At 42.5% G+C, this 14,789-nt stretch overlaps 1 protein-coding gene across 1 annotated transcript in view; it reads right to left on the bottom strand.

Annotated features, from left to right (window-relative positions):
* Nucleotides 1-350: 350 nt before the first annotated feature.
* wdr11 (WD repeat domain 11) overlaps nt 351-14,789 on the bottom strand; it is a 56,106-nt gene continuing 41,667 nt past the window's right edge. The window contains exons 21-29 of the mRNA XM_032523654.1: nt 13,552-13,614; nt 12,048-12,113; nt 10,594-10,783; nt 8,685-8,780; nt 7,421-7,586; nt 6,901-6,998; nt 5,260-5,405; nt 4,525-4,604; nt 351-2,405 (exon numbers count right to left, since the gene is read on the bottom strand). Of these exons, the coding sequence (XP_032379545.1) occupies nt 2,203-2,405; nt 4,525-4,604; nt 5,260-5,405; nt 6,901-6,998; nt 7,421-7,586; nt 8,685-8,780; nt 10,594-10,783; nt 12,048-12,113; nt 13,552-13,614 (1,108 nt within the window). The 3' untranslated portion in view covers nt 351-2,202. The remainder of the gene's footprint in view (nt 2,406-4,524; nt 4,605-5,259; nt 5,406-6,900; nt 6,999-7,420; nt 7,587-8,684; nt 8,781-10,593; nt 10,784-12,047; nt 12,114-13,551; nt 13,615-14,789) is intronic.

Here is a 14,789-nt window from a genome sequence, read left to right as displayed (position 1 = left end):
GAAAAAGAATGAATAAATCTGAGGCAAAAAAACCCAGTGAGAACGGTTGGACCTGGACGGGGAGCCGAAGCCAGCTGTTGGCTCTCCTTCTGAGCAGAAAAGAAGTCATTAAGGGCGGAAGGGAGACTTATTCAAGAACCAATTCACTTCTAAGACAGTTTGATAAATGAACGAATGTTCAAATTCAATCTACCTGGGTGGAAATTAAAGGAGGATAATTGCAAAGAGCACTTGCTAATAACAGTTTTTTTCCTCACTAAACACAAGAGCCAGCCACTTTGCATCCAGTTGAGGGGTGAGAGCGCCCTCTTGTGTCCACATCTTTAGAGGGAAACAGCACACTGAAAACATAAATTTAATAACATTGATTTTATTGCCATCAATATATACATATATCTTATTTTTTTCTCTTGTAATATTTATATAGCATAAAGCATTAGGATCACTGTACAAACAATGAACACAACAATGAAAAAAGGCTTAACTTTTGTTCATAAGTACAAAGAAAAGCAGCAAGTGTTAATCACACTGGGGCCTAATCATAAGACGCAGTGCAATACATGTTGCTTCCACAACACTGCGTGGCGTGATTGGTAACCATTGGTAACCAGCACCAGGTAAACTACAGCTGATTACCTGCTGGGTGGTGGGACTCCTACAGTATGTTGTTGGAGCTATGTGAAATGGATCTACAGGAACCTGTAGTCCCCCACTGAAAGAGGCCTGGGTTGCCATAGTGACACTGCCTGGGGTTAACTGTAACAACAAGAGAACCAGCACTGACGTGTTTATGAAACACAATAACACACTTATAAAAGGTCCCGGGGATGGAGTTACGGTCTCGTTTCAGGACCATTGAACACGTTACAAGGTCATTAAACACACAATCACTAAAGGCTTTGCATTGTCATGCAGATGATTTTGATGATCAGTAGGTAGTTCTCTATGACAACATGAGGCAAAAGCAGAGCAGAGGAGATGAGGCAGCAGGTCTAATCCGTTTGCTAAACTGTGATTGTGATGGGCAACAGAGGGAGCAGCACAGATTATTGTTTGTGTGTAAAGCCTCCTTCAGAGGTCTGATTAAAATGAGTTACAACACATTTTGACAGCTCTTCCTGTAATACGCAAACACCAGAGAACAACCTCATTATACACACATCAAAGAATACAGAGAGAAAACTATCCTCTCAAGTCTTCGTAAAAGTAGAAAATTTAAAATTCCATTTGGCCGGAATGGATTACCCAGCATCTCTTCAACTAAACTCTACACAAGCGAATTAAATGGTATCACTGAGGTGGCGGCAGTCCGATTCCTCTCCCCTCTGTGCTCTGGGAGATGAGATAATATACTAATAAGTGTCTAATAAGTCAGAGTGACCTGGCGTCCAACAGTCACAGCTGCAGAGGTTGGTGCAGCAGCAGGCTTTGGTGAGTCGATTACCCAGCACCACCTGCTGTGTATATACAGCGGCCTGTTATGTCTCTGTCTAGAGCAATATTGTGTCTCTGTTACAAGGAACGTAAAAAAAAATAAAAAAAATAATCAAAGTTATCATTCAAATGATGCCGTGTTTTTGGTTAAATCAAGAGTGCAAAAAAACTAATATTTTGGAATTCAGTCTTTAGGTAGACATGGATTAATAGTGTGTGTGTGTGGGGGGGGGGGGTTCTATAAGGGCAGTGCATTTTCAAAATGTAATAGAATAGAGAACATTATTTTGGGATAAATCCATTCTGCCACATTTAATCTCAGCAGCAATAAGGCTAATTTAACCTGTCGAGCTACAACAATACTTTAAAGTTATTATTACAGATACAAAATAAAGCTTAACAAGCAACCATTAACAATCACAGACCGTTATCAACAATGTCAACTTCCATTGTTGGGGGGGGGGAATCAGGACAAGTGTGTTTTCTTTTGGGGATCTTACATGCATACACATATGTGCACAAACACACACTGGTCATACCGAACATTAAGAAATGTCAAACTCGCTAAAGACACAGACGTCAGTGACGGACCGGCAGCTTCACATGGAGGAATCTCCTCATCTCTCCTGTCTTCTCACGATGATCGGGATGTCCCCTGTGATGCCGACACGGTTAATTCACAATGGTCACGCTATTGAAGTTAGAATGAACGGCAGTCCCTTGATTTGTACCAAAGAGTATGTCATCCGTTCTCCAGTCTTTCCGGGGTCACTCAGTGCTAACCCGGCTCAGCTCGACTCCCTCTTCGCCTGGAATGGCTTCTGGCACGCTCCCCTCTCCCTGGAACAGCTCCTCCATCAGCTGCTCCCCGGCGCTGCCGGCCCGGGACGCCCACAGCGCGGCGCCTTCCCGCAGGCCCAGGGAGCGCAGCATCCGCGCATACTCCAAAAATACAGATTTGATAAGTTTATGTGCAAACGCAAGTCAAGGAGAACTGATAACATTTTATGGGACAAAAAAAAAAACCACAGTGGGCCAATGAAAGCTGTCATCACTCAAACATATTAAGGAGTGTGCTACCACACACTAGATTATCACATCCTAAAAATTAGAAGGTGGAACATGTAGCCATTATAGAAAGTGGTAACCAGGGTTGAACCAATGAAGCTGATTAGAGCTGATTATAACATGTTTACATCAAAATGTCCAAATACGAACACCTAAATAACTGAGTCTGAAAATATGTTGAATGCAGGTAATACCATACAGAATTAAAAGGGTCACTGAATGGGCTAGGGAGAAAAATAATATGGATTAGATATGGTGACCTTTGCGGTCCCCAGTTCTTAGAGACTCTAAACCCTATTTTCCTGCCTGTGCCATGTCAGCAGTACCATACATGTAGATGCAATACAAGTTTTGGCAGTTGTCTATGTTCCTGTGCTTGTGTGGCATTTTCTCGACCCCAAATGCGGCCTTCAAAATGTATATAACATTCAACACCTCTCTAAAACAGCTTTGACATAAAAAAGGTCTTTATGACCTTTATGAAGGGAGGATTTGTTGCTTGGCTGTTGCGTTGACTGCATCACTTAGTTTTAGCTCGGGCAACTGACTGTATCCAGCCTCTCATCCACACACTGAATCTTGTTTTCCCTACTGTCAATAATAGATTAGTTGGGGGACACACACTAGCACCTGTGCCTAGAGATTGCAGTGTCTGGGCCCAGTTTATGTTTGTATTATAAATAAATCTGTCACCTTCATTTCTAAAAAAAGTACAACAGCGGATATTAAAGGTATAATATGTTTCTTTTATCGGTCGGTGTTTGTAAACCCAGCCATAAAAAAGAAACGGTGGTTGAGCGAGATAGAGAGTGAATGAAGAGAGTGAGCAGCGATGTGAGAACAAAGCCATGAATCAGAGGAATAGAAAGAATAAAAAAGTTATTTTGGATTGTTTTACTACTGTTTCAAAGCACACATAAACACATCCACGCCTTTGAGCTTTGTCCTGTCGCTGCATGTGTGCGTGTGTGTTGGTTCAACAGACACACCGACTGACGGCACAGGGCAGAGGTCACCTCTGGGTGCCTTCTGCTTCACTATGAGACACAGAGGGGTGGGTGACAAAATGGCAGCATTGAGAATGAGACCGGGCTGTAGAACCTGCGCTAGGGGTTACACACCAACGTGAGGGGCCCAACGGCTCCTTGCTGACAGCCAGAAATGACCAGCAAAATAAGGAGAAAAGAGAAAATACAGGGAGAGGGCAGGGCCTCTGCAGGTCCAGACACCACCACAAACACGTGATGATTGAGAGGGATTTCTTTTGTCTTAGTCTATACATTGTTTTTTTTTAGAAAAATCCTACATATTATACTTTTAAGTCATATGCTCACTAACTCTGAGAATGAGATATTGTTAGCTCTTGAAAGATAGCTTGGCCCTGTGCAGGATTAATCTGCTCCTGGTCTGGTCTTCATCCATCATAATTCACTAAGAGGCTACAAGCCAGTGCTGACAAATGAGGAAACCAAAAGGGGGTGTCTTCCTTTCAGTGGACGCACAGTAATTATACATTTCTAGATGAAATATTGTTTTAGGGTGAGTTTTTTGTTTCTTCTGTTAATTGCCACATGTGGCGTTACACGCAAGGAAAAAAATGAATATGTAATATAACACATTTTCTACAACATTGCTAGATTGTCTTACATTGGAAATGTTGTGTGTATAAAAAGGACTGGCTGGATTTATCCAGTAGCCATAGAGTTAAGTCCTCACCCTGTCGAGGAGTTAAGAAGATCATCTCCATTGTGTCATGGGACAATATGCTCTATCCTGACCTGTATGCAATGTGTGTTTTTAAAGTGTAGGATCTAAAAATTCTCTTATGAGTCTGGGGCATAACTGAGCTCTGTGATCAAAGTGTCAGAGGATGTGCTTCGTGGAGCATTTCAACTGTCCGTGGTGAAAGAGCTCGCTGCAATCAAGGGCACATCTGTAGCAGAGATGGACAGAGTAACCAGGGGAGCTATCTCTGATTATAAATGACCTTAGAGTGCAGTAATGGGTTTTCAAAAAGGATATTGGAAGAGTCATTGGCCTCCATCACTCCGTACTTCAGACAGGCTTCAATGAAGAGGGCGGCGCGATCAAAGTGCCTCATGCTGCCCAGGAGAGACGAGGGAAAGAAAAAGGCAGAAGGAGGTGAGAGCTATTGTGAGAAACCAGCATAACCCCTGCCTTGATGCCTGTGATCCTAAAGCTAACAGCAGCCCTGTCGTCCTGATGCTGCTCTAACTCTCTGCCAGAGCTTTTGCTGCCAGAGCACAAGCTGTCAGGGAGAAGGACAAGTAGTCCAACAGCGAATAAGATACAGGGTCAGACCATACCATACTCTACATACCCTACAGCATACACAAAAATGAAAAAAAAATACATTTAATAAAAGGGAAAATTAAAGTGTGCAAATTAAAAGGGAATCTTATTTGTGTTATTTGCATGTATGTATTTCTGTCAATAGAATTAATACAAGACAGGACTTTTCTTTTTATGGGGGCATTTTAGGCCTTTATTGCTATAGGGAGAGGGGGGGGAATGACATGCAGCAAAGGGCCGCAGGTCGGATTCAAACCTGCGGCAGCTACATCGAGGTCTAGACCTCTATATACGTGCGCCCGGCTCTACCAGGTGAACTAACCAGGCGCCAAAGATATAGAACTTTTCAACACCTCAGTCTTAGACAATGCCAAATGCACAATTTTTTTGGGAATGTCTGAATATATAGAGTAGGCTTATAACAGCATCAATCTTGGCACTTACCTTTGTAGCATCTCTCCTACTTTGTAAAAGCATCCCAGGGAAAGCAGCACCATGATGGCTTTGGACTTCTGGTTGACCTGCGGGGAGCAAAGGTGCTCCGCCCAGCGCTTCAGCACATCTGAGCTCTCTGCTGGGTTCAGACGCACCTGGAAACACACACACATGCACACGCACGCACACACACAGGCACACACACACATATGTGTTTTCCACATAATAATGCTCACAAGAAATACTTAAAATATAGTTGCAAGGAAACAACAATTTACAATTACCAATAGAAAATACACTCACCGGCCACTTTATTAGGTACACCTGTCCAACTGCTCGTTAACACTAGTGCCTCACGCAGCCAATCACATGGCGGCAACTCAGTGCTTTAGGCATGTAGACATGGTCAAGAGAATCTCCTGCAGTTCAAACCGAGCATCAGTATGGGAAGAAAGGTGATTTGAGTGACTTTGAACGTGGCATGATTGTTGGTGCCAGAAGGGCTGGTCTGAGTAGTTCAGAAACTGCTATCTACTGGGATTTTCACGCACACACCATCTCTAGGTTTACAGAGAATGGTCCGAAAAAGAAAAAAACATCCAGTGAGCGGCAGTTCTGTGGCGGAAATGCCTTGTTGATGCCAGAGGTCAGAGGAGAATGGCCAGACTGGTTCGAGCTGATAGAAGGGCAACAGTGACTCAAATAACCACCCGTTACAACCAAGGGGGGCAGAAGACATCTCTGAACGCACAGTACGTCGAACTTGGAGGCAGATGGGCTACAGCAGCAGAAGACCACATCGGGTGCCCACCCTTTCAGCTAAGAACAGGAAACTGAGACTACAATTTGCACAAGCTCATCGAAATTGGACAATAGAAGATTGGAAAAACATTGCCTGGTCTGATGAGTCTCATTTCTGCTGCGACAGTCGGATGGTAGGGTCAGAATTTGGCGTCTACAACGTGAAAGCATGGATCCATCCTGCCTTGTATCAACGGTTCAGGCTGGTGGTGGTGGTGTCATGGTGTGGGGAATATTTTCTTGGCACTCTTTGGGCCCCTTGGTAGCAATTGAGCATCGTTGCAACGCCACAGCCTACCTGAGTATTGTTGCTGACCATGTCCTACCCTTTATGACCATAATGTACCCAACTTCTGATGGCTACTTTCAGCGGATAATGCTCCATGTCATAAAGCTGGAATCATCACAGACTGGTTTCTTGAACTGACAATGAGTTCGCTGTACTCAAATGGCCTCCACAGTCACCAGATCTCAATCCAATAGAGCATCTTTGGGATGTGGTGGAACGAGATTCGCATCATGGATGTGCAGCCGACCAATCTGCGGCAACTGTGTGATGCCATCATGTCAATATGACCAAACTCCCTGAGGAATGCTTCCAGCACCTTGTTGAATCTATGCCACGAAGAATTGAGGCAGTTCTGAAGGCAAAAGGGGGTCCAACCCGTTACTAGCATGGGGTACCTAATAAAGTGGCCGTGAGTGTATATGTGTATATATAACTCATTTACACAGTACGTACACACATAACACCAACCCACCACCCACATGCCCAGACACTCACAAAGTATCCAAACATTACACAGTATCTGATGTTTCCTGCTGACGGACGCCGTCATGCTGTGTTACCTTAGCCAGCCAGGCAGCACGGTTCCACTCCCCGTAGGTCTGCAAGTAGCGGCAAGCATCCGCTGCCTTGTCAATCAAACACAGCAGCTGTACCCCCTCTGACAGACAGCAAAAGAGAAGAAATAGTACACGAATGAGAGTTGGCGAGATGATGGCCTAGCGCTACCAAGGTGGCAAACTCTGCCCGGACACCAGTGTGAAAAGTTCTTTACAAACTGTAAATCTGCTGGCGGAAACCACACTCATTATGCAATACATTTTAATCTATAAAGAATCTATAGGTTGGTGAGAATGCAGTTTTTTTTTTTTTCCAGGTGGATTAATTTTTAAATCCTCTATACAATTTATATTTGTATGGTGTCTGGTTCATGTAAAAGGCCTAAAGAATAGATGAATTATTTAAAGATTTTTTTAAGGCCCTTTCAAGGCTGCAGACACCCACACAGAGAATGCTGCTGATTCTCCTTAAAATAAGAGTGGAGAAGGTTGTTCACTGCTTTCAGACATACAGTAACACTACCTGCCAGCTTGCCGTTGGCAATCATGTTAGTGGCCACTAGTTTGATGGTGGACTGTGAGGGGCCTGAAGAGGTGATGGTGGTCACTAGGCACGCCTTGAGCGAATCACAGTAGTAGCTGGTGTTGTCCGCGCTCGTCTCCAACAGTAACTGCACTGCTCGGTCCGTCTGAGAGCAACAACAAAGAGACGAGGATGTAATGACTGAGGTTGCAAAGAGAAACAAGGCATCAGCAGAACAGACAGGTAACCAGTGTGTGAGCAGAGCAAGATGAGAGTAACAGGGGGAAATTATGTTTATTATCGTGCTTTTCATCTGGTGTAGATGAAGGCTTGAGCTGATGCACGGGTGAGCTCAAGCTGGCCTTTGACTGTCTGCAGCACCAACACACAGCCCGCTGATTGCAGCCTGTGATTAAAGGGAGAGTGGTGACGCTGAGAGGATAAGGAGGTGACTCCAATCCCTCGGGCTGAGACGCCAAGGAAGACAGAGGCAGCACTTATCGTCCATCTTGCTTCATTAGACTCCACAGCACCAATATGATCTATTTACCATTTTGGCAATATGTATGCCCAGCTAGGCAGAGTGTGTGTGTGTGTGTGCGTGTGTGTGTGTGTGTGTGTGTGTGTGTGTGTTGTCTCTGTACTTGTGTGTGGAGTGCGTGTGTGTGTTATGAGGGCCCCACTAGCATAAGTCTAAAACTGAACAGGTGAGCAGGAACTCTTATCTAATTTAATTAGATAGGAAATATGAGTTGATATAGTTAATCTTATTTTATATATGAATGTAATCTAGTTTTGCCAGACCATAGACGCAGGGTCCCTGGCGAGTCCACACAGCATTCTGTGATGCAAGAAAAAACGTGCTATGGTTTATTGGTATTTCTTTAAACCAATCACTAATGTCATGGGAGGCGCTAAGTGCCGGACAGAGCCATGGTCCTACTGCAAAAAAGCCTCGGGAAGGAACTTGTTTAGGTGGAACGTGTGTACGTTCAAAAGGTTGTTTTGGTCGTGCAACAGAAAACTCAAACTGGACAGGTAGTCTAGCTAGCTGTCTGGATTTACCCTGCAGATCAGTTTACAGAGATCTTAGGAGCACTTAACCATAGTCCTCAGAAATTTCCAACCCGAAGAAAGCGGAATTTCCAGCAGCAACAGAGCAATCCCAGAAGTGGAACGTCGTGGATATAGACTAATATGAATGCAACATGTACTGCATGTATCTGTAGCCACCCTACAAGACATGACTGTGTGCAATACGTACCTGACCCAGCAGGAGGAGCTGGTCAGCACATTTCTTTGTGTGGTCATAACTGGAGCGCTTCACCTCCTGCAGGTGAACTCGATCCAACTGGAACTTCTGTTGAGCCACAAAGTACAGGTTGAGCCACAAGTTACATTATTTGTGTGTTTTTTTTTTTTTTACATACTGCTTCCATAGATCCATAGTCAAACTGTGTACATGCGTGTGGGTGAGAGACAGTAATGGATGGATTATTGGACATTAGTAAGTAGAGTAATGATAAGCAAAAGAGATATGGAGGACAATTATAGAAATACAGATCCCAGAGATGGAGAGTGTAATTATAAAGTCTTTAAAATATTCAGGAGTTTTCCAAGCGTTTCTGGTGCCACTATCTACCACACTCATTATTGCTGTCTTTTTTCTCTCATTATTTCATTACATGTTCCCTGATGGGAGACCAGATTCATTTTTTGAGTGAGCAAATGATAGGCATTAAACATGAAAACAGCAATAGATATATTCAAAGTATGAGTTTTAAATGAGATTTAGGGAGGGATGGGTGGGGGGGATTATACAATAAGAGGAAAGATAAGATGAAAATGTGTTGTGTGTCTGTGTGTGTATCTATATCCGACAGAGCAGCTTTACTTTTGTTGCCCTTTATTATGATGAATTTTTCTGTGAGTCCCAGCTGTGGGCTCGGATATTAGTAATTACAGTCAGACTGCTACCACTGACGCCCTTTTATGACTACAGGATTCAAATAGTTGCAGACTGTCAGGGTAGCACTTTGAAAGTCTTAACTATGTGGTCACTGCGTGTCCCCTCATTAACTGGGAGTAGAACTTTCACAAAAACATGGTACATAATCCATTTTTTTTTTAAAAAGAAGGAAAACAGGACAGGCTTATTTGAGAATTTTAAACAAGACATCTACTTAAGGAAATTAGAAGGCCACCTACATTCTGCTACCTTTATCCTCAAAGCTAACTAAAAGCTACTTGACAATTTTCTTAACTGGCTAATTGTCTTTTATCAGAAAAGATACACCTTCTTTCCTCTTCTCTGCTTCCTTGGGTATATTGATGCAGCTTTGTGGACGAAAAAGACCTACCAAAGAACAACTGTCTTTACTTGCACAGTGTGCCAACTTTTTAAGTACCACCAACAGTTTTTTTTCTGCAACCTGGACATAAAAACCATGCTTGGGTTCAATCCAACTTCAAAAACAAAAGAATACACCTTTTAGCAAAACAACATTTGCATTCAATATGGCAACATAAAGATGGGTGTCTATTTTCAAATGTTGACATGTTGACCAGGAGAGTGATGTGGGGAGACACAGCAGAACATGACCAATTAACAGGGATTTCCGGAAGCAACTCTTTCTAACATCTTTAGAAAAAGAACAACTTAAGTTGGGAAAAAAACAGGACAGTCAAGGTATTGTTTATAAGAATCATCAGCAGGACGCAATGACCTGAGCAATGACACGGCGCAAACCAGAGTTTTTTTTAATTGAGCGTGTCCCGCCGTGGGCTAGAATCACTGGAGGAAATGTTGGGGAAATTAAATGTAGTGAGGGTGAAGTGAAAAATAGATTTGACCTCAAAGGACTTAAAGATGTGAGATGCTTCCCTTAAAGACCGGGGCTTAGTGAGACAACAGAGGAAATACACAATGGCATTGATAATAGAATGTACTGTGTGACCGGGGCGATGTTGTTCACTGTGGATGACAAGGCACAGCCTTGTGGGATATTGAGCGCGGTCTTGAAGTGAGGATAGGAACTGTCTCTGCATGACCCCTACGGGAATTTTGAAATGCTGACTGCAGGGCATTTGTCTCCATTGTCTCGGTGTATTAAAGACAGAAAAAGGCAACAAAAGTAAGCAAACGCTTTATCTTCTTTTGTTGTTCCACTAACCTGGAAGTAAGAGCTCTCACACAGAACGTCGTGGCAGATGTCCAGGTGGTTCGGAGGCGACATCTGGGCTCCTTCGCTTTTGGCCTGACCCTCTGCAGTGGACACACCTAGCTGACGAGCCTGGGCAAACGACTGGAGGTAGTGGGACGCCACTGTCCAGAAGTGAAGGTCCGACTCATCCCCGAACAGCCTGCGGTTTACCACAACAACGCATCAGCTGGACCCAGAGTGGATAATGTTCTCTTTGGAGAAGTTAGCCAAGTTGTGCAGTCTGAACCTGGTTCTTCGAGTAGTTTTCTCACTAATGACCATAGTTTCTGTATCTTCCCACCCACGCCTCGCTCTTTCAGCTCCCCTCCACCCCCTCTACATCCTCCTTTTTTCTTTTCTTCCCTTTACTTCCCTCGGCCTCCTTAAAACATATCTGCACAGGCCCACCGCTGTTGCTAGGTTACCTTGCCACATTAACAATGGCATGAAAACTTGGCAAATGTGCCGGATGGAGAGACATCATGAGCCCTCGTGGTGAGCACTGTTATAGTATTTGGCATGGCGAAAGGGTCTTTCCAGGTAAATCATTGCTTTAATAACAGGAAAGAAACGAGGGGGAGATATTGCATTTCCACTCAGACTGGCTGTTATAGATTTGTCAGATGCTCGAGGGAAATGAGAACTGGAGCAGAGATGAGATCAGAGATGCTGACACCAGCTCTCACATCACGCTTTTTGGTGGAAATACAGAATCACAGCTTGTACAGTTACAGCAAAAATGAATCCCGCTATTCAGGCAGATCATTTGACAGTTTTAAAAACAAATGCCTCGTAATATTGCATCACCTTGGTTATCTTTCCCAAGTACATTACATATTCTGAATGAAGCAAAATGTAAACTAAATAAGTAACATGTTACAATTTTATATTGATATTCCAAAAAAGAACAGGTATGAAAGCTTAAATGTATACCATAATGTACAGATTTCTGCTATGCAGGCTTATCACTTCCGATCCATTTAATTATGTCTTGCTCGGTTTAATTATGTCCCAGTCAATCAGTAGTAGCTTGATTGCAAACCCAATTATGCTTAAGATAATTGTAACAAATAGAACCACTCTACTGCCTAAACTTAACATTCACACAGACAGACAGGGATACATTAGCAGAAGCAAACACATGGAGTGAAAGACTTGTTTAACGAGTGTGTTTTGTGCTTGCAGTTACATTATTATGATAGAGGACATCCAACTTCAAGAATAGCAGCTGTTTTGTCTGCTACTTAGTATTTTACTGCTCAGAGAAACTCAGTACTTCACGAGTCTTGACATAGGTGCACTTTCTGAATGTTAACAACATAATACATAATCACGCTGGGGTACCAGTAAACCCCCACGGACACAGTACAATCAGTGCAGAACACAAACAGCAGTAACTCAGAGAATGCTGAGTTGTAACTCACCGTGAGACCAGAAGGCAACGCTGCAGCAGGCTGAGCTCCGGGTCCTGCAGCACACTCTTCATATCGCTGGGGAGCCAATCAGGGACAGACAATCAGAACACAGCGAGAGCCAATTACACACTCAAACACATCAGGTCCAGTGCGGCTGTTAAAGGAGATTCCTTTTATCTGTCAACCCGCAGACGACATGCTCTTTGGGCCCGCTGTTTAAACACAAAGGACCCTGGGACTCATGCACACAGACATACACGTCTGATTGTTGCCGTTTGCATCGTGACAATAATATCAAATATTTTATCTTGAGCTACAGTGTGTAAAATCATCACCGGAGGGAAGTTCAGTTGTTAGCTTTGGTTCAATAGGGCTGTCATATCCTGATCAGTACATGTATCTTGGCTTGACGCTGGACGATAAGCTGTCAGTGTGCTAGTTCAGTCAGAGGGTACAGCGCTGGGATCGGAACCAGTTCAACATTGGGTGATCTGGGACTCCATACTTATATACAACTCCATAATCTGTGTGAGTCCTGTGCAGCTATGCTTCTGGTGTTTAGGGTTTCTGTGAACACACAAGTTTTAACACTGTGCATTATGGATCTTTTTTGGAAATCCATACATTTACTTCCCCTTTACTTTGACCATTAGTGGCGATACGGTAGGGGAATCTCCAAACATCAGACCAAAATGTCAAATGCAAATGAGACACCCACTAAAAGGATATTTAATTTATTTAATTTCCTAAGCAAAATGTTTCTCATGTATGAAGAACATTGGTCTGCTGATATATAGTATAAATAAAAATGATGAACGCATTGTCCCAAAGAGAATAGCTACAGTGTGGAACTTAAGTATAATTTGACAAAAGAGAAAGATCTTTCTTTTATTTTAAGCCTTTAATGACAGGACAGCTGAAGAAGTGAAAGGGGAAGGAGAGGCGAATGACTTGCAGCAAAGGGCCGCAGGTCCGAGTCAAACCCGGGCCCGCTGCGTTGAGGAGTAAACCTCTATAAATGGGCGCCCGCTCTACCAACTAAGCTATCAGGGCGCACAGACAAAGATCCCTTTGTGTGGATTTACCCTGAGTTTCATTACCATTAGCCCTAGAGAGCAGCAGGTTTAATGCCTCAATGAAATTGATGTTCATTTTTTAATTAACTTTCTTGTCTATGAGGACATAAGGGATGTACTATATTTAAGTTAAATGACATTCATTTATGTTGATTACTTTTGAGTGAATGTATGAAAAAGTGTATGAAAAAGTGTAGGAAAAACTCAGGAAAAACTTCAGGAAAATTTACAGGAAATCATTACTTTGTAATTAAATGAAATGTTTGACCAATGCAACTGCACTTTTAGTGTCTTGTAAACCCATGAGGGTTAGGCTCTTTGTGTGCGTGACGTGGAAAATAAAGAAAATCAATCAAAAAACAAAATCATCAGTATCCATTACCATTAAAAAGTGTGATATCTCTGTTAATCAAAAAAAAGAAGGGGGAATAACTCACTTAGACAAGGAGTTGAGCTGCTCCTGGATCAGACCTTTTATCTCGTCTTTCTCATTGTAGTCTCTGAAAAAGATGGATCAAACTCAGTCAAGTGTCTCCTCTCACATCTCCCTAAAATAAAACCTGACCTGACATTAAATTGGAAACCAAGAAACCGACTTGTTATGAAAAGTCCATCTGTGGTGTCGGGCAATAACCGATCATTTGATTCTAACATTTCTGCTGAGGTCAGGCACAGCAGCACCCTGCGAGAGCTGCTTATATAGCTGCCTCTTATGATCAGGCAACTGTGTGTGTGTTTAATGAAAGAAAGCAGTGTTACACTGAGGGCTCAGTTAAATGGGGCATAATTACATCAGGCTATAATAAAACAGATGTAGTCGTCTGAAAAACACTAAATAAAACTCCTCTCTAAGGGCAGCCTTTATTGGCTCCCATGTTGACTTGTTTACAAAGATGAGTGACTTACTCTGCTGAATAGGTTAATTTTTTTTTTTATGAAGGTAATAAACTAAATGCTTGGCTGGTTGGCAGATGGTGTGATGGTATAGGAGAATACAGTCTTTCAAATTACATAACTTACAAATAAGTTTCTATTTCATACATTACTTAACACAATTACCTGAGACCTTTAGTCCTGATCACAACCAATATAAGTAATGACGACAAAACTGTCGGCGCGTCCACATGATACAAGCCAAAATGTATCATCATTAACATGTTACGCACTAAAACTTTACATAACAATGACACTATCATGTTTTGACCAAGATCCCAATTCAAGTGATTCATCTTTGTGGTGAAACTGATTAATCAGCATGAAAATAGGTCCACATTCAAATGAACAGAGCCCAACGTCTTTAATAACTGGCAACTAAAAACCTCTTTATATACCAGGCACCATGCTCATTTTTATTGTGTGAATGACATGCTGTATGTTGTTAAAAGAGGTTAGTCTGTAGTTTGTTGTTGCATAATCAAAGCTGCTGTGCCCAATCACTGACACATGATTTACCGATATCAATAAATGACACTAGAACTAAGAATGTGCTGCTCTGCTCGCAACAGCTTTGGTTTTTATTTTTCTGCTGGTGTACGCAACAACAATTCACAACAATGAAGTGAGGATCAGAATTGGATCAGACTTTATGTAGTTTTTTTACAAATAATAAAAAAAAAGCATTGGTCAGCACTGATATTGATTTTGAAGACTGGCTCAGGGCTTCATGAGCAGTAAA

This window comes from Etheostoma spectabile, chromosome 8 (genome assembly GCF_008692095.1).
Source record: "Etheostoma spectabile isolate EspeVRDwgs_2016 chromosome 8, UIUC_Espe_1.0, whole genome shotgun sequence".
In the NCBI taxonomy this organism is placed as follows: domain Eukaryota; kingdom Metazoa; phylum Chordata; class Actinopteri; order Perciformes; family Percidae; genus Etheostoma; species Etheostoma spectabile.
Note: the sequence above shows the minus strand (reverse complement) of the source record. Positions and strands in the feature narration are given on the sequence as shown.